Source organism: Myxine glutinosa, chromosome 1 (assembly GCF_964187855.1).
Source record: "Myxine glutinosa chromosome 1, kmMyxGlut1.1, whole genome shotgun sequence".
Taxonomy (NCBI): Eukaryota; Metazoa; Chordata; class Myxini; order Myxiniformes; family Myxinidae; genus Myxine; species Myxine glutinosa.
Genome location: NC_136261.1, coordinates 52,418,572 through 52,438,240, shown reverse-complemented (window position 1 = coordinate 52,438,240; position 19,669 = coordinate 52,418,572). Strand labels below are relative to the sequence as shown.

Below are 19,669 nucleotides of genomic sequence, written 5' to 3'. Positions count from 1 at the left end.
CACGTGGAACCCTATCGAATGCTTTCTCCAGATCAACAAACCCAAGAAACAACTTCTTCCTCTTCTCCATGCACTTCTCCTGCAACTGCCTCACAATAAAAAGCATGTCTGTCGTTCCTCTTCCTGGCATAAATCCAAACTGCATTTCGTCAATCTTCACTTTCTTCCTTATCCTCCTCTCCAACACCCTTTCCAATACCTTCATTCCATGCTCCAATAACTTTATCGCTCGATACGAGCCACAGTCCAGAGGGTCACCTTTCCCCTTGTATAGAGGGACGAGGGTACTCAGTTCCCAATCCACTGGAATGCGCCCTTCTTTCACCACCAGATTGCAGATCTCTGTCATTCTCTTCACACCCCAATTTCCCGCTGCCTTCAACATATCTCCCACAACTCCCGTCGGCCCTCCCGCTTTGCTACTCTTTTTGCTTTAATCGCTTCCTCAACTTCCTTCTCGGTTATCTTCTCTGCCGGCCCTAAAACTGGGTTACTCTCGATGTTGCCATCCCATTCATTCTCTGCATTCAACAGTATTTCCATATATCTCTTCCATCTTCCTTTAATTCCATCTGGGTCCACAACGATTTGTCCCACTTCATCCTTCAAGCAACTCACCCCCATCACATCACACCTCTCTTTCGCTATCTGCTTTGCCATCCTGAATACCGCTCTCTGACCCTCTTCCAAATCCAAGCGTTCTCCGAACATTTTCCGACATGCCTCCTGCGCCTTTGCTACCTCTTTCTTTGCAGCCTTCTTGGCTGCCTTATAACTTTCATGGTCTTCCTTTTCTGCCCCCATACCCTTCGCCTTCTGCCACTCATTGAACTTCTTCCTCCTCTCGTCAATCTTCTTTCCAACTTCATCATCCCACCACCATGTTTCCAAGTGCCTCGGTGGTCCTTTTGTCCATCCACATACCTCACCAACGGCTCCCAACAGACTTTCTTTCATTGACATCCAACCACAGAAATTGAACAGAGAGGACAGATATTTGGACAAATTATTCATGCAAGGAAAATTAGACACAGGAGAAGGCCGTTTTGCCCACGATGCATGTGCTGTATCTGCTTCCCAATAACTTGATCTATCAACTTATTTATCTTCAATGTACCAAGGCCATCCTTAATTTTATTCATTTAACTTGGTAATCATGCATAATGAACATGCATAAGCCATTTAATATCTTGGCTGGGAATATAGACTACCACCACACAATGACCTTCTCTTTTTGAGAGGTATTTGTGGGTGTTTGATATCTACAGCCTAAGCAAGGATGAGATAGGTAGGTGCCTTCATGTCCCTATCCAAGTAGTGGCATTCTCTGCCGAAATGCAGCCCCAACTGCTGACACCATCTTAGGATGGTAGTTTTACTCCAATTTGGCAACAGATCCATCATCGGGCGGTTCGGGGTCAACCATGCTATCAACTGAGCTATCCTGTTGTTACTCAGCTGATGACACCAGGATTTCTATTGAGGTCTATTAGGCAGGTGCTAACTGGGCTTTGCTTTGCTTCCAAGATCTGACGAGATTGGATGCATTGACGCTGATTAGTTACAAGCTAAGAATGGAAATAAAAGGATTTTATCAAATAATAAGCCTCCAAGGGGATAGGGCATGCATTTACATGAAGAAAGTAGGTTGGTAAAGGTAAGACATTGTCTTTTTTTTCCCATTGCTCCCAAGGTTTCCCGGTTAATAGAACAAAGCTGGGCAAGTCGTCCCAACAGGGGCTCTGTTAAGCAGGATGCTTTGTTGGATTGGCTGGCAGATAACTCGATCCTGTCAATTGCTCTTGAAGGTACTTTTATTATTATTTTGATTTTTTTTGTTTGTTTACGTGTTTGTTGTTTGTTTATTTATTTTGGCATGTAAGCCGAATATCCCATGACTTTGATTTAGTTATAGAACCTTGCACGTCCTATTGATCATCTGGCAAAGGTGTTTGGCATTTCTCATTTGTTCTGTACATGCCACAATCATTTAATTTCAAGTAGAACAAGAAAATGAACCCTAATCACATTCCCATGACGCCTGCAACTGCAATCGTTGCTCTGTGTGTCCACCACACTGAAGGGTTGAGCATAAAATATTCATTTTGTCCAATTTTGAGAGAAAAAATTCTAAAGTCAAAAACATATTTCCTGTATTTGGAGAAAAAGATGATTTTTTCTTGGTGATTAACTAAAGTTCCTTGTCCTATTGGATTAAGTGCGTGCGTGTGCTGACAGGGTGGCCAAGAGGTAGGCATACTCGCCTATAAGCTGGCTAGCCTGCGTTCGAATCCAGACCCAGCTATAAACCATCATCTTGGTGTTTCATAGGCAGGGCGATTAATCAATTTGTGTGCCATCTCTCAGATGGACGTTAAACTGGGCGTCCCGTCTGCCAGCATTAGTTGGTGGGTGTTAGTTTTTCACGTAGAATGGACGCGCACCCTGGTCAAATTCCAAATTCCTTCTCTAACTACTGCTGGGAAGGCAATGGCAAACCACACAGTATAACCCTTGCCAATAAACTGTTTCGGCAGCACTGACATTCTGAAACGGAGTGTATGGTACATTAGAATCAGGTGTGTGTGTGTGTGTGTGTGTGTGTGTGTGTGTGTGTGTGTGTGTGTGTGTGTGTGTGTGTGTGTGTGTGTGTGTGTGTGTGTGCGCGTTAGGGCGGGTGATATCTCGATATTATCGGCTCGATAAAATATTGAAAAGATATCACCAATGCGCTACTACACTTTTTAAAATGTCGATATATCGGCACATTCCATTATGGAAATAGTGGTTTGCGGTATTGTAAACTGAAGATTTTGAGACGTATTTTCATGGATTTCAGTGCTCCCAGTCCTCATATACTTCGTATTTTTCTAACATTACTTCCTGTTTATTAAAATGTCTCGATGAGTTTATCTCCAATGCACTTCCACATACACTTACATACACATACACGTACATACACTCACATCCGGGGTATGCCTAGCAGGCACGTAAGACATCGGCCATTATAAAGCTTGCAGTGTTGGTGTGAGAAATCTTTGAGGATATCCTGAAGTCTCAATAGCTCAGTGGGCTGTCACCGCGTAAGTGATGAGGTCCCTGGGTTCGAGTCCCGGGTTGAGTCAGAAGTTTTTGACAGGAGCCCTTCGCAGGAATTTACTTCCTGTTTATTAAAACAAAAACGAACAACAACAACATTAAAAGAGAGAGATATATATATATATATATATATATATATATATATATATATATATATATATATATATATATATATATATATATATATATATATATATATATATATACACACATGTGGTGGCAGTGTTTGGGGGTACTCAAATACTCCCATCACAAGTATCATCACAAGCTGACTGCTGCCCACACACATATATATATATATATATTAGGGTGGTCCTCAAATGTACACCAAAAAATAAAATTGGAGTTTTTTCAGGTGCTTGTTGCTAAAATTGTTCCTTATTGTGAAAAAATGAAATGTGCCACAGATAGTTTCTATACGACTTTATTTACTACTGTCACACATGGGTTGAAAATTACAATGTTTGAGTATCGACACACAAAATTGTTTTTAATAAACTAACACTCAGATGTAATCCCAAATCAGTAAGAATGTATGACAATCATCATAAACACACAGAGCAAGAGTCCTCCAGACCATTGATTCCTCATTAATAAGTTCTGTGGTAAATTATTTCCTCCTTATCTTCTTTGCGTCAGGGAACTGATGGCGATGCCACTCAACAACTTGCAACAGGTACTGGCGCTGCTGTTCATCCTTTGTCAAGACTTGATTGTAGTCCTGTATTAATGCTACACCACGTTCTGCAAAGTCGTTGACAGTGGCAAACCGCGCAAAACTTGCTGTGATGACTGAAATGATGGGTCATCGGCCCACTCACCAGGGTCCTTTTCTAGGAAGTCAGTATTGACTTTGAATGCAGTAAAAATTCACAGTGAGGCAGAAGTAACAAAATCTGCAACAGTCTTGGCAGCGATGGCTTCTTTTGCTGTAAGATCCACATTCCACATGTACCCGTGGTTGAGGATTCTCTTGGCAATCTTCTTCAAGAGCAGCTACTATCATTCGCTTGACATCAAGCTCAACACTATCGTCAAACAGAGCAAGTCCTGCTAGTTCTTCGCTGAGGTACCACAAGTGATTGGAAAGCTTTTTGCTGGTGGCTTCGGCAATCACTGAATCAGGATAGAAAATGAGTGCTTTTAAGAGAGCTAGGTCTCCAGCGGGAGCACCAATGGCAGATGGAGCGCTGAACCAGGCTTTGGTATACACTGCTCCAACAAATGCTGTAAAACGCTTTATGACAGTGAGTTCCTTTGGGGTCAGTCGAAACTGATCACAGAACAAGTAGATCTTGATTCCATAAATCACATGGGCCATCCATCTTGCCCGATGCATGGCTCCTGGCTGCATGAACCTGAATCCTCTCGGAGGACGCTCACCAAACAGAATAATAGTCAACTCAAGAAGTTCACGGTCGTCATCTCGTAGTTGGCCCGATTCCAGTTTCTGGATGCAGAATGATACATCTTCTTTGCAACTTAAAAATACACCTGAAACTACAGAGTCCAGGTCATCAGGCATCATTGGCTTGAACTTGCTTTGGTCAATGGAATTCCAGTTTGACTGGAAACGCTTGAAGACGGCTATCTCAGGTCCTTTTGATGGACCAAGAAATGGTTTGAATGCTGCCATTGCTGCCTCTACCACTAGTTCCAGAATGTGATGCCGGCATGCAAAATGTAATAGTGGTCGTCCAAGCTTTTGCTGCAAAATAGTGTACGCACCAAGTGCTGAACCAGTGTTGCTGGCTGTCGTGTCAAAGCTCATACCTGCCACCATCTCTTGCAAATGCCATTCTTCGAGGCATTGCATAACAGCAGCAGCTGTTGCTAGTCCAGTTCCTGCTGGCAGCTTTGGCACACCCAGAAGCTTTCCAGTTCCTTGTGGGTCACTGACAATGACAGGAAAGCGATCAACTTTTTTAGTCCCATCGTCTGGAAGGAGCTTGCCATCCCAATGAACCACCAGACTTGTGTTTGGAGCATAGGATGCCTGGATGTCACCTGCAATTGTCTTCCGTTGGATCCGCCTGGATTTCCTGATCGATGTGCGGTTGATGGCCAACTCTGAAGGGTCGTGTCCCAGAGCAGAGGCTGCTGCTGACAAGATGTGAACAGCTGATCGATCGCTAACCTTGGTGCGGTCGAGAGCTGCTGTTAGGTCCGGTGTAACAATGCTACTTGCACGCTTTCGGCTCTGCCTCTTTGAAGCAGATAGAACAGCAGAGTCGTCATGATCACTGGCTTCAGCACTGCTGTCTGTTGATGATGCTAGCTCAAGAGTCTCCTCTCGGGCTGCTTGCTTCTCTTTTTCATGCTGCTCTCTTTCAGTCAACACCTTGTCGCGTTGATGTGTCCGCTCCTTTTTTCCTGCTAGCACCTTGTCAACACCAACCATAAAGCCCCGTCGACCTGGCTCCCGTTGTGCCTTAAGGAATTCACGGCCCTCTGGTATTTTGATCAGATCAAGGACATCAACATGAGCAATGTCAAATAAGTCACGTAGACCGGTTTGAAACTGCTCTTCTTTCTTTATCTGAGGGACAGATCGCCGGCTCTTTTCTTTCAGGATGGATCTGTATTGTTCTACTTTTCTCTCTAGTTTTGCAATGATATATTCTGCTCATCTGCAGTGGGGATCCATGCTTTCTCCCAGATGGACAATGTCTCACGACCAACAGTTGTTGCGGCACTGCTTATGTCCAATTTCTCAGCATGATGTAGCTTAAAGTATCGCTGCAGAATCTCTTGCCAAGATGGGAGCCGAGTTTCTGGTAGTTTTTCAATATGGCAGCCTATCAGCCACACATGGTTCTTTTTTCTGGTTGCTCTTCTTGAAGTACTTGCACTCGCCATCATAACTGAAACAAACCGAAATAATTTCTGTATAGTGCTGATTAGCAGATTAGCAGGGGCCATGTGACAGTGGTAAAAGTTGTCAAAATGAAATGAAATTTTACCCAATTTGTTCTCTCTACAGGTGTAATAAAAAAATGGAAAAGCACTTTAGAAAAGTTAATGTTTACATTTGAGGACCACCCTAATATATATATATATATATATATATATATATATATATATGTATGTATGTATGTATATGTATGTATATGTATGTATGTATATGTATGTATATGTATGTATGTATATGTATGTATGTATATATATGTATGTATGTATGTATGTATATGTATGTATGTATATGTATGTATGTATGTATGTATGTATATATATATATATATGTATATATATGTATATATATATATATGTATATATATATATATATATGTATATATATATATATATGTATATATATATATATATATATATATATATATACGCGTTGGGGTGGGTGATATCTCGATATTATCGGCTCGATAAAATATTGAAAAGATATCAAAGCGATACTACACTTTTCAAACTGGATATATCGTCACCATTCCGTTATCAAAATAGTGGTTTGCGGTATTGTAAACTGAAGATTTTGAGACGTATTTTCATGGATTTCAGGGCTCCCACTCCTCTTATATTTTGTATTTTTTTAAAAACTTTTTTTTTTCAAGAATTCCTATACCGTATTTTCAATTTTTTTCATCAAAAATTCCTATATTTCATATTTTTTGATGTTCATTGTACTTGTCTGCTCATTTTCTTCACAACTTTAATGCAAACTAGACACCAGAAAACGGACTTGGCTTTGTCGGTTTTGTAAAAAATTTGACAGGAGAAGCATTTGATATAATTTGCTGAACAAACTAACGGATTCTCGATGGACGAAGTGAGATAACGAGTGGGAATCGACTCCGGAGAATTGGAAACGTTACAGGCTGGTAATCAGCTTTACATAATTTAGGGTTCGATTTCCAGTTCTAATGGAGGGAATCGACTCCAACCAGGTAATCGATTCTTTCACCCAAGCCTACTGCCAACCTTCCCTACCACCCTCCACCATTACCCACTGTACACCCACCTCTTCACTCCACCATCCACCATCTGCTCCTTGCTCCCCACACCTCTTGACCGCTCACCCTCCTCTCCTCCTACCATCACTCATCCTCCCGCTTCCATTGCTCACCCTCTCCCATGCTCCTCCCCCCCCCCCCATCCCCGCTTCCCCCAAATCACTCCTGATAAGATACCTTGCATTCAGACGGGACTTGTTTGCTTCAATCTTCTTGCCTAAGCTACACATCCCTTCACTACTGGAAAACCAACACATCGTGTTAATTAGAACCTACAGATCATAATACTACCTCTTTGTTTGGAGATTATTCTAAAATCAAGATATAAATGGCTAAAACCAGTTGAGGGTGTGCATTCAGCTCGCTGAATTTCTTTTTTTAATTGCTTCTTATAAATAATTTTTTATTTTTTGTCGTTATTTATTGATGTATAAACTTTGGTTCAGACATGTAATATAACTATGTACAGTATATTAATTATGTAAAGCTCTGCACTTGGGGGGAGGGGTGGTGCAGGGTAGTGACAAATCAAGCATGCATCTTATACACAGGTACACCTTATTATACATAGGTATTTATGGTATATTACTTGGTGTGCTGTTGAATGCAGGTAACATTGACCAAGCCCAGTATTGCGAGAGGATTCGAGGTATTGTAGAAGTCATGGGGAGTCGGCTCTCTCTGGAGGAAATATCTGTCATCTGGAAGATGCAGGTGAGGTTTGGCCCATTCACAGCTGTGAGGTAGTTTAGGCCTAGCTACCATTCCAGTCAGTCTGCATTTTGATTCTAATGTTATCCAGATGGAGGCGACCAAGTTAAATGAGAGAGTCAAACTGCTACTGTACTGTTTTGAAGAATTGTTTTTTGTTAAGGCAGAGGATTTTTTTTAAATTGAATTTCGCCCTAAACAAGGCTGAGAGCTATTAAATGTGGAGGGCTACTGAGAAAAAGAGGAAGAGGATAAACTGACAGAACCTTCACCAAGTCCTGAAAAAAGGAAACCCGTTCGCAGGACCACTGTGCAGGAGGGGGCAACTCGGCCAGCGGAAAAAATTAATTTTCATACCCCGTTTGGGTTGTTTTTTTTGGAGACACCGTCTCCTTTCTGGATGACTGTTGGCCCTCAAAGGGAGCTCTTCCGCCAGGTGTTGTGTTTAGTCGTGGCAGGATGTCACAGTCACCCTCTCCACTAGCAAAGCCAGTGAGGGGTATATATTTAGTCGGGACGACCCGACCATGCGGCAGTTAGCACTGGGTTGCATGTTACCTGTGGCAGTCCCACAAGACTGACCTGGCAGTTAATTATTACAGTTTTAATGATATGTGTAATGATCATCTAATATTGTAACACATTTTCCAGCTGCTGGTAAGGAAGACGTGAAAAGAAGAATACATGTCCTCGATATCGTTTTTTTTTACCTGCCAGACAATGTTTTAGAGTAATGATGTGGAAAACCTTCTCTTTATTTAAAATATCATGTCACTTCCTGTGCGTTGATATAGCACGATTTCTCTGTTATTTCCATTATCAAAATTTGGCTGTCTTCCTATATTAGTCAACATTAACTTAGTTCAACATTAACTCGAGACTCGTCTTGATTCAGAGTTTGATCATCTCTAATTCGGCCTGTGCTTCATAACTCTGTTTTACTTCTTAAGATAACACAGCATCTTTGCCCTAAAGACCTGTGCTCTGACTTCATTATTCATCCTCTGACTTCCGCTAATCCCCTTTAAATTGTTTATTGGACCCCACAGTCTCATGGATATATTTTTTTGAGGTCCTCAATATTGCTTCTTTTTTGGGGGGGCGTGGGGGGGGGGGGTCTGCAATTATTGCCTCCTATATAAAATAGCCTCGACTTTGATTGGTTTTTTTTTTCCCCCTGTCATGCAATTCTATTTAACAAATAAGCGTTTCATCCCTGAAACAGTCTGGGCAGTCTCCACCAGTGATGGACAACCTCCATGCTGTGGTTGCAGTGGCAGCTGCCAAGCTGGGATCAAAACAACTTGAGCACCTTTTGGCTCTTATCCAGAAGGTAAGCATCTTTAATAGGGAATGGTGGTGGAGACCCAAAATATTGATGGAGCAGGTTGACACTTCGTTACAGATGAGAGGTGAATTTCGAAAATAGATGTAGAAAGGTGAATGTCATGAGATAGGGGAGGGTGCGATGGGGTGGGCAATATGGGGACATATGGGGTAGAGGTGCTGAGGTGTTTAGGAATTTGGGCAAATAACCAGATGTCTCTTATATTTTTTGCCATGTTCTCTTTTTACAGAGTTGGGAGTCTGAGAGTGACAGGGTCAGACAAAAACTTTTGTCTCTTCTTGGTCGAATTGGTCGTGACTCCAGATTTGAAGTGACTACAGCCAAGGTTTGGGGTTCACTTTTTTTTTTTTTTGTCATAAATCGTTATTTTTCTGGAAGGAGGGAGTGGGGGCTGGTGTAGGGAGGGACAACTGACGGGGGAGGTAATTTCTGAGCTGTTCTGATTCTAGTGAATGATAAAGCGTGTCGAGCGTGTGTTTGGAAATATCTCGCCTGGCCCACCCCAGTGTCTTTATCTAATATCTGCCCAGTGCCGTCTTAAGGCATGGGCACACTGGGCAGTTGCCCAGGGGTCCCACGATTCTAGCGGCACCATATTGTTCATCCTGCCATTTTGTTCATGAGAGATCTCTTGGCAGAGTGGATAATTACTCGACCTCTCGCTGGAAAGGCCTGGGATTACGTTACGAAATAAGACTGTAGCAGATTACATTTCATTTTATATGCAAATGGTATAATATGCATTAACCTTAGTTCATTAAGATTTCCACTCATTTATTCACTGTGTAAAATACGAAACAAGTTTCACTGCGCATCCCGATTGCCATTTGTTGAATGACGTCATGCACTTCTTGTTGAAGTTGAGTTGAAGAGACCAATTATCTTCAAATAATCTGGAAGAATTTCCATGTTTTAAACGCGCGTCATGTTAAGGTGTATAAACCACCTTTAGAGGCCATTTTCCCCCGCAAGCGGGGGTTGGCCTTTTTCGGGAACTGTGGTTGTTGTTGTTTTTCGGTCCCCTTTTTGAAGCAATGTTTTACGGCCGGATGCCCTTCCTGACGCCAACCCTTTTTGCCGCCTTTAACGACAAGCAGGGAATTACCAGTGAACTGGTACTCAATTTGCCGACCTCGGAAGGATGACAGGCTGAGTCAACCCCCCTGGCGTTAATTCAGCGATTGACCGGGATTCGAACCCAGGATCCTAGGATCCTAAGCCGGCACCCTAGCCGCTAGCCCAACACCAGGGATGTATAGAGCAGCTTAACATGTCCTTCCACAGCATGGCATTATAATTAAAAAATAAATAACAAAAATAATGATAACATTGTAACAAAGCATATAGTAAGTAATTAATCGAATAATATTAATAACAATAATAACATTAGTATTATTTGCCAATAATAATAACGAACGTTTAAACCCTCCTCACGCACCCTCTCCGCACGTTCAACGAAACAAGTTTCACTGCGCATCCCGATTGCCATTTGTTGAATCTTGAATGACGTCACGCACTTCTCTCAAATTTATTCTAGCAAGCGCCATCAGTTTGTCTTGTCACTTTTGTGAATTGTGAATAGTGAGCATCTTCCATTCTTATGTAATAAGGTATGTACAGTTTAATTTCGTTGTCAATTATAATGCATTAACAACCAATATTTGCCCAAATGATTGTCAAGGTGTTGAAGGTGGGTGGGAAGGGGCCCCAGTGGATTGCTTTGCCCAGGGCCTACAATGCTCTTAAGACGGCCCTGTATCTGCCTCCCCCCCCCCCCCCCCTTCATACATTCTTGAGCTTTCCCCATTGTTATCTGTTTTTGTATGGAGTTTTTTCTTTTGTTAACAGCCATTCAGTGTGGCACACGAGCGCAATTGCAGGGCCAGTGCAAGGACACGAGACTCACCAAGAACATGCCCATATATGGACATCTGTTAGGCTAAATGCCATCGGATGGGCTGGTAAGCAAGCCCATAAATCACCACCTGTCCGTGGTGTGTTTTTTTGCCCCTCACTCGCCAGCCAATAGGCATTCACCATCAATTATCGTCTGTCAGGTTGCATCGGCCGATGCGAGCACCACAAACAACTTTATCAGTCCCGCAGGACGTGATGATAGTGCACACACATGCGCGGTGGTCTTTTTCTTGTTTGTAGTGGTTGTTCATGGTCCTTTTGTGGTTCTTTGTGGTGGTTCTGTCCTGCTCAATCCTCTTCTGTCGTGGGACCCTGGTTGTTGGTGTTTTTCTGCTGTTTGGTGCTGGTGAGTTCTGCTCATTTTGCTGCATCGGGTTTGTGGCACAAGTCACATTTCGTTGTGGAGCTTGTCCACTGAGAACTTGGTTGGCACTGGCATGCAAGGGGCAGCAAGAAGCCCCACACAAGATGCTGCACACCTGGACAAGGAAGCCCCACACTAGATGCTGCACACCCGGACAAGGACCTGCACCGTGTGCCCGATCATTGTTGTACGGGTGAGGTTTCTCTTTCGGGTGAGGGTGAGGTTTCTCTTTGTCTCGTCGTCTCCTTTCTCTGTCCCATGTCTCCCTGAGTGATTGAATAAGGCGTATATGTTAAGGCTGTCATTGTACCGTGAGCACATTGTTTCCATTGTTATTAACTATGATTTCCGCTGTGTGGCCGTTATTATTCTTCCCCTTTCCCCCCCTGTAATAAATCTTTGTTTTGATGAATACTTATGTCGTCATCGGGAGCGGTCTTCATTGCACTTAGCAAATTGTTTTATTAACCTGTTATATGGGCAGATTTTATCTGTGCTTAAGGTCCTCAACGCTGAATAGTGACGAGCTTCACTCGGCTATCCTTGTAGTGAAATTATACCAAAGTTGAACCCAGGAGAGTTACTCGCTTCAGCCACTGAAGGGCGTCTATAAAACCTGGGACGTCCTCGACGCGGAGCCACACCTGTGACGTTTACTTTACATGTAGTCTTGAATGGTACGTATATGCTAGACTCGCACATATATGCTAGACTCGCTTGCTTTGTCTATTATTATCGGTCTGCTCAGTATGATACCAAGATCCTGATATCTATTGCATGATTGTATTTTACAGGATGATGTCAAAGATCTAATTGAGATTAAACCTACCTATTGGACAAGTTGTGGATCTGGTTGATTTTCACAACACTTAATCTCAATTAAGATCTACGGAAATGGCGGGACACAAGATGATCAACGTACCGATACTCGGCTCCGACCCACAAGCTGAGGAGTCGGGCTTGGTGTTCGCTCACTGGCTCAAAACGTTGGAGAACCAGTTCGGCGCCCAGGATGCTGTACCCACCGCTGAAACGAAGCTGTCTGTGCTACAGACCAAAGTCGACCACAACGTTTACAGGAGCATCGTTCGATGTACGACGTACGATGCCGCCGTGGAAGAGCTAAAGCGACTCTACATTAAGAAGCGGAGCGTGGTGTACAACCGGCATCTGCTCGCCACGCGACGTCAACAGCCCACCGAGTCGATCGACCGCTTCGCTCAGGAGCTGCGGCACCTCCTCGCGGACAGTACTCAAGAGGTACGGACACACGAGCAAGTCCAGGACGATCTTGTCCGAGACGCTTTCGTCTCCGGAATCAGCTCAACAGATCTGAGACTCAGGCTCCTGGAGACAGCTGACCTAACGTTTGCGGAGGCTCTACGGGTGGCCAACGTTTACACTGAGGCCCGGAAACAATCCACCGCTTATGACCACTCTCGGATCGTTGCGGGGACTACTCAACTCGCGCGACTGGAGAGGGCTACCGCCGAGGATACGGGTGCGGACTCGACTACGGCCGAGCCCCTGGCCGCTCCCGAGGTGGACTCGGATTCCGGCCTAGCTGCAGCTACAGCAGCCCGGCCCAGGCCTGACCGGAACGCGACGTGTTACTTTTGTGGCAACCGGCAGCATCCCAGGTCAGTATGTCCGGCTCGGGAAGCCATATGCCATTTGTGTTCTACAAAAGGACACTTTGCTAAAGTCTGCAAGAAGGCCGCGCGGGGCACTCGAGCACGCGCGACCTTGAACTGGCTAATCGCCGAGCCAGTGGACCGAGCACGGAGCGGGGCGCCTCACCCGGCCTTGATGAGCTGTCCTCCTACTCCCGGGCCCCTGGCTGCACGCATGTCCTTGGTGAAATACATCGGGCCGCCACAACAAATGTCGCGAACGCGACCAGCCGCGGAGCGATCGACCTTGACTGGTGTTCGAACGCCTTCCTCAAACAAACAAAAAGTGCCGGCTTTGAAAGCTCCTGCGCATGCGCCGTCTGACGGCAGTGAAATTACAATTGACTGCGATCTTTCGCACGTGACACGAGCGCCCTCTGACGGCAGCTCGTACGAATTACACACTCTTGATCGAGCACATGTTGACTGCGATCTTTCGCACGTGACACGAGCGCCATTAGGCTAGTGGCCAAATGAGGTTTTGGGTGGCATACCCCTACCCAAGGTAGAACAAGTCACAACCTATTTTTTCTTGAAGAGGGATGTTTGGGGAGTTAGAAAATCATGGTTGTGAACCTGAGATCATTGCACAACATTTTGAAAATCACATTTACATATGTACCACTGCAGACTGCAAAAATGGATTTAATCGCCACAGATTTTGGCTCATATTGGCTCATATATTTGTTAATACTGGTGCTACAAACACAAATTTGGTACCAAAATGTGCGGAATGATGACATATATATCTGTAAAAACCATTTGTGATGTAACAAAGGCTTTTGTGTGACCTACAGGCAAAAATAGTGGAATTTTGCGCAATAAATCAGCTTCGGGTTTACCAATAAATATCAACAAAAACATTAATTACTTCAAAAATATTGGACTTGCAGTCATACTTGTTACATCAACATAATCCAAGTTTATTTACCCTTTGAAAAATATATCTAATGATATAATTGTCACTGAAATGATATAGTTATAACTGAAATCATATGTCGCCCCAGTAATGCTGACAGATAGAAATCCCGTAGCAGATATGCAACATGAAGAATTGACTTAAGATTCTGACACAATTGTGAAAGTGACTTTTATAGACATCATGTTGATATAAGCTATTTCACATATGACGATAATGAATTCATAACATGCACTATAACTTATGTACATCTATTACATGAAGTAATACATGTAATACATTTAAAAGTTCAGTCGCGCTCTTCATCAGTGCTGTCGTCAAAGACAACAGAATCATCAACATTTGGACAATCGTCTGCACTACACGAGCAGAATTGAGTGCAGGTCAGTCCTGCAGAGATACAATGACATGTTCTGCTCTGCCTACAGTCATCGTCGGTGCAGTAGAGATGCGTGAGATCTCGAACCTCCCTTGGGGCTGCATCCTTTTGGAACATGACAGGCTCAAGTTTGTTGTCTCTGACCTGCCATCCATTACCATCGGGGTTCCAAAGTACAGGCTTCGCTACATGGCTGTGGGTCCATATCGCCACCTAGGTAATTTGCTCGCTTCAGATGTTGTTCGAAAGCATCGTCTGTTGGTGGGAAGAGAGATGCTGGTTTGTCACTTGTGCAGGCATAAACATAACGAAGTTGGTCGAGTGTGTGACTTGACTTGACTTTGAACCATACAACGACAGAGCATATTTTGTGGCAGTGCTGACGACATTGGTTGTATCTCTGGTTTGGCCTAACCGTGACAGTGGTGCCAAGTGTGCAATGTTTTGCATTATGGTACGTCCGAGATCGTCAAATTTGTCAAACTGGGCTTCATCAAGTGCCTGAAGTAGTGCCATCCCATCAATGACCTAAGCAGTATCATGTTGGTCAGAGGGTTCGAGCACCTGGACTTCCTCGCAATTAGCTTCTAACTTCTTTGCCAGATCCGCCTTGTTGGTTTTTCGCATTGTCCCATCATTGTTGAAGAGGGACGGTGGCACAGGAGCCAGTTCATGTGTCAGGACTTGTTCCAGACTGACATCGCGTTTCTTTGAGACAGCAAGCAGCCGCCGGAAAAGTACTTCTGAATCCACCATCAATTTATCTCGTTTGTTGGTTTTCATCGGTTTTGACATGTCCGCAAACGTTGGTGTCTTTGTTCGTGAGTCTGTTTCCCAGAAACTCTTGGTTTGGTCAGCAAGAAGTCGCTTTTCGATAAAACTTTTGTTGCATTTCTGGGCGTCTGTTAAGAAATGTCCAAGTCCGTTTGATACTTCTTGTGAAGCAACCTGGCCTGTGGCGATGTTGACCAATTCGTCAGGTACAGTACGTAGGTCAAACGGATTTTGTGCGTTTGATACAAATTCCGTGATCTTGGTAACATCTTGTTCATCCCTTACCATCCTTGTCTTTCCATGCTCAGCGTGGTTTGTGGAAGCTACTTCAGTGTCCCCATCACAGAGTTCTTTAAAAGCCTCTGTTTATTGTGCTGTGACATGTCGAGTGACCATCCATCTGGTAAGGGCACCTTTCCTCAAGGTAAACCCGATGACACCTCCCTGGCTCTTTCCCTCACGGTTAATTGTTTGTTCAAGTGCTTGGTCACTAGCAACAGCATTGAACCGGCGCAAAGACCTACGGACCACAAATCCACCTTCCTGCAGATATTGATAGGATTTTGGGTGCAATTCCCGAAGTGATAGCATATCATTCAAATATCCTGGCAAATATTTGGCATAATTTCCTCTGTCTGCAGCTCGGCACCAGGGTATAGTCTCACAGACGGCGATGAGATGGAGTTCGAACAGTCCCTCGCGGTCTGCTCTCAGAAGTCGCAGCAAGATGTTTACTCCCTGCATAAATGTATCCCAGTAGGCAAATGTTGCAGACTGTGTCCTACCTGCATTTGTGAACTCTTGTTGTAGTGCTTGCAAAGGTGCTATGTGCTCTGATTCAAGTTGTTTCGTCAGTGTTATTGCGGATTCCCTGTCTCCTGCATTGAAAGCATTCTGGATCTCTCTCACAAGCCTGTACATGTCGTCTTTGGGCAACATGGTGTGTTCTGTTGCCGCAGACGTGCATGGTTGCTGGTCACTCTCACTGGGGTTGGATGTGGAGATATTTGACTTGCTGGTATACTTGGCCCGACACGATTTGTGGAATGATACTTTCAAATCAAGACTCAATATGTCTTGTTGCAAAGGCCAGATACTTTCATAAACGTCATCTTTTCTGATTTGACTTGCTTTGAAGATTGCACTCAAACCATTAAATGTTGGGTTCTTTACAACTTCTTGCTTTTTAGGGTTGAGGGGTTTAAAGCATATGATGCAGTGGTCAGTGTCAATTTTACGACGCTTCACAACAGGTGGTTCCAGATCCATAATTGCAGATCAATTGTCAGCACAAGCATGTGAAATGAAATAATTAAAGATAAGTATATATCAGTAGTTTTAGAAAAAGGCAATCAAGCTCAAAATTGATTTTCTGCAACTGGATTTAAAATCATTCTTGTTTGGTTAATGCATATACATGTATTATAAATTAATCAATGTCGGTTACTTTTAGGGGGGGTGACATATGGTTTCGGTAATAACTCTATTAATTCAACTGATTTATCTTTATGAGTTATATTTCTAAAAAGGAGAATGATAGAGGGTTATTTTGATGTAATATGTAGTAATACAACTCAAATACTTATGAAGAAATTAATTGTTTAGTTGATATTTATTGGTAAACCCGAAGCTGATTTATTGCGCAAAATTCCACTATTTTTGCCTGTAGGTCACACAAAAGCCTTTGTTACATCACAAATGGTTTTTACACATATATATGTCATCATTCTGCACATTTTGGTACCAAATTTTTGTTTGTAGCACCAGTATTAACAAATATATGAGCCAATATGAGCCAAAATCTGTGGCGATTAAATCCATTTTTGCAGTCTGCAGTGGTACATATGTAAACGTGATTTTCAAAATGTTGTGCAATGATCCCAGGTTCACAACCATGATTTTCTAACTCCCCAAACATCCCTCTTCAAGAAAAAATAGGTTGTGACTTGTTCTACCGTGGGTAGGGGTTTCTCACATTTTAGGTCCCTTTTTTAATTTGGCCACTAGACCACATCTGACGGCGGCTCGTACGAATTACACGCTCTTGGATCGGCACGTCCAACTATGCGTTTGGCACGGGGGCCCTCCGGAGGCTCCTTCGACGACCGGAAAACTGCAGCCGGTGTGGGATCCACGCGTGAGGCGCGATCTTCTCGCTCGGACGGCGCAATACCGGCCGGATCTTCTGGCCTTGACCAGGCCATTATCCCTCTCTTGGTTGAAGGCATTTTTGCATGGGCCCTAATCGACACAGGATCTATGGATAGTTTCATCGATCAGCGGCTGGTGCGTCAACATGGTTGGCCGGTCATCGGGACTACACGACGGATCTTCATGGCCTCCCAGGGACTTCGGCTCAGCACGAAGGGGGAATGTCGATTAAAACTTGTGATAAAGGGACGCATGTTTTCCGATGTACATCTCATGGTCTTGCCTGCCTTATGTGCCGACATCCTGTTAGGACACAATTTCCTTAAGCGACATGGACGTTTGGAAATTGAATTCGGTGGGACGGACACGCTTGCTGTGTGTGCACTAGCGAAAATGGAAATTGAGCCTCTTTCGCTGTTCCCCAACCTGACCATTGACTGCGCTCCTGTAGCAGTAAAATCGCGGCGCTACTCACGAGCGGACGCGCAATTCATTGCGGAAGAAACGGCCCAACTCTTAAAGGACGGTGTTATCGAACCTAGCCGGTCGCCGTGGCGGGCCCAGGTCTTAGTGGTGCGAAGTGAGGCCCATCGCCGGCGCATGGTAATCGACTACTCACAGACGGTTAATCGCTTTACACAGCTGGACGCCTACCCCTGACCGGGGATGGACGCGCTAGTACGACTGGTGGCCCAGTACTCCGTCTACAGCACTCTCGATCTGCGTAGTGCGTATCATCAGATCCCCATCTCTAGGGCTGATCGCATCTACACCGCCTTTGAATCGGGTCAAAGGTTATACCAGTTCACCCGATTACCTTTTGGGGTAACGAACGGGGTCGCCTGTTTTCAGAGGGCTATGGACGACCTTGTTACTAAGGAGAACTTGACAGATGTCTTCGTCTATCTGGACAATCTTATGGTTTGTGGGTATGACCAGGAGCATCACGATGCTAATCTGAGGCGCTTCCTCGAGGTCGCGCATAGGTATCGCCTAACCATGAATGAGGCTAAGTGTCGTTACTCTCAACGCACGATAGATCTTCTGGGGTACACCGTGACCCATGGCTCTGTCTCTCCGGATAAGGAGCGTCTGCGACCTTTGCTCGATATGGCCCCGCCCGGCGATCGAGCTTCGCTGAAGCGTGCTCTCGGGCTGTTCGCCCACTATTCGAAGTGGGTGCAAAATTTCTCCGCGAATCTCCGCCCCCTCGTGGCCTGCGACATGTTCCCCATGAGCCCGGCCGCCTTGGCGGCCTTCGGGGGCCTTAAGGCCGACATCGCTGGCGCCGCTGTGGCGACAATCGACGAGAGCGAATCTTTCGTCATAGAAAGTGATGCCTCGGATCATGCGATAGCGGCGACTCTCTCCCAAGGGGAGCGCCCGGTGGCTTTCTTTTCGCGGACTCTCACCTCCGCTGAGCGGAGGCATTCGTCTGTCGAAAAGGAAACGTACGCGATCGTCGAGTCGATTCGGCGGTGGCGACCGTACTTACTCGGGCGATGCTTCCAAATCATCACGGACCAACAAAGCATTGCGTTCATGTACGACACCTTGCATGCTCAACGTATTAAGAATGAGAAAATCACTCGCTGGCGTATCGAACTCGCCGACTTCTGCTACACCATCAAATACCGCCCGGGGAAGGATAACCTGGTCGCCGACGCCTTATCGAGGCCGGCTACGTGCGCGGGGATCGTAACTTTGGAGGGACTGCGCACTCTGCACGACACTATGTGTCATCCGGGGGTGACGCGTTTCGCTCATTTTGTGCGTAGTAGTAATCTGCCGTACTCGGTTGAGGACATCCGCCGGATCTGCCGTGACTGCGCTATATGTGCGGAACTCAAACCGCGTTTTTACAACCCTCCCATGGGGTCGCTGGTTAGGGCTACTAGACCGTGGGAGAGATTGGCAATGGATTTCAAAGGACCGCTGCCGGTGTCGAGCAACTCTCGTTATCTGCTCACTATCGTTGATGAGTACTCGCGATTCCCCTTTGCTTATACGTGCGGGGATATGACGGCTGCCACGGTCATACGGTGCCTGCAGAATTTGTTTTCTATGTTTGAGTATCCGGCCTACGTGCATACCGATCGGGGTGCGGTGTTCCTGTCGCAGGAGGTGAGGGGTTATTTGCTCCAAAATAATGTTGCTTCGAGTTACACCACACAGTACAGACCCCAGACGAATGGGCAGATCGAACGCTTCAATGGGATTATATGGAGGGCCGTCACTCTAAGCCTCCGGACCCTCGGCCGGGGTCTCGATAAATGGGCTTGGTCGCTACCTACGGCTCTAAACTCGATCCGGGCTCTCCTATGTACGGCCACCAACCAGACTCCTCACGAGCGACTGTTCCACCACCCTAG

General features: G+C 44.9%; 1 protein-coding gene across 1 annotated transcript in view; it reads left to right on the top strand.

Annotated features, from left to right (window-relative positions):
* The window catches only part of USP24 (ubiquitin specific peptidase 24), a 251,269-nt gene that overhangs the window by 48,952 nt on the left and 182,648 nt on the right, over positions 1–19,669 (top strand). The window contains exons 11-14 of the mRNA XM_078771659.1: positions 1,694–1,808; positions 7,672–7,775; positions 8,998–9,105; positions 9,350–9,445. Coding sequence (XP_078627785.1) covers positions 1,694–1,808; positions 7,672–7,775; positions 8,998–9,105; positions 9,350–9,445 — 423 coding nt within the window. The remainder of the gene's footprint in view (positions 1–1,693; positions 1,809–7,671; positions 7,776–8,997; positions 9,106–9,349; positions 9,446–19,669) is intronic.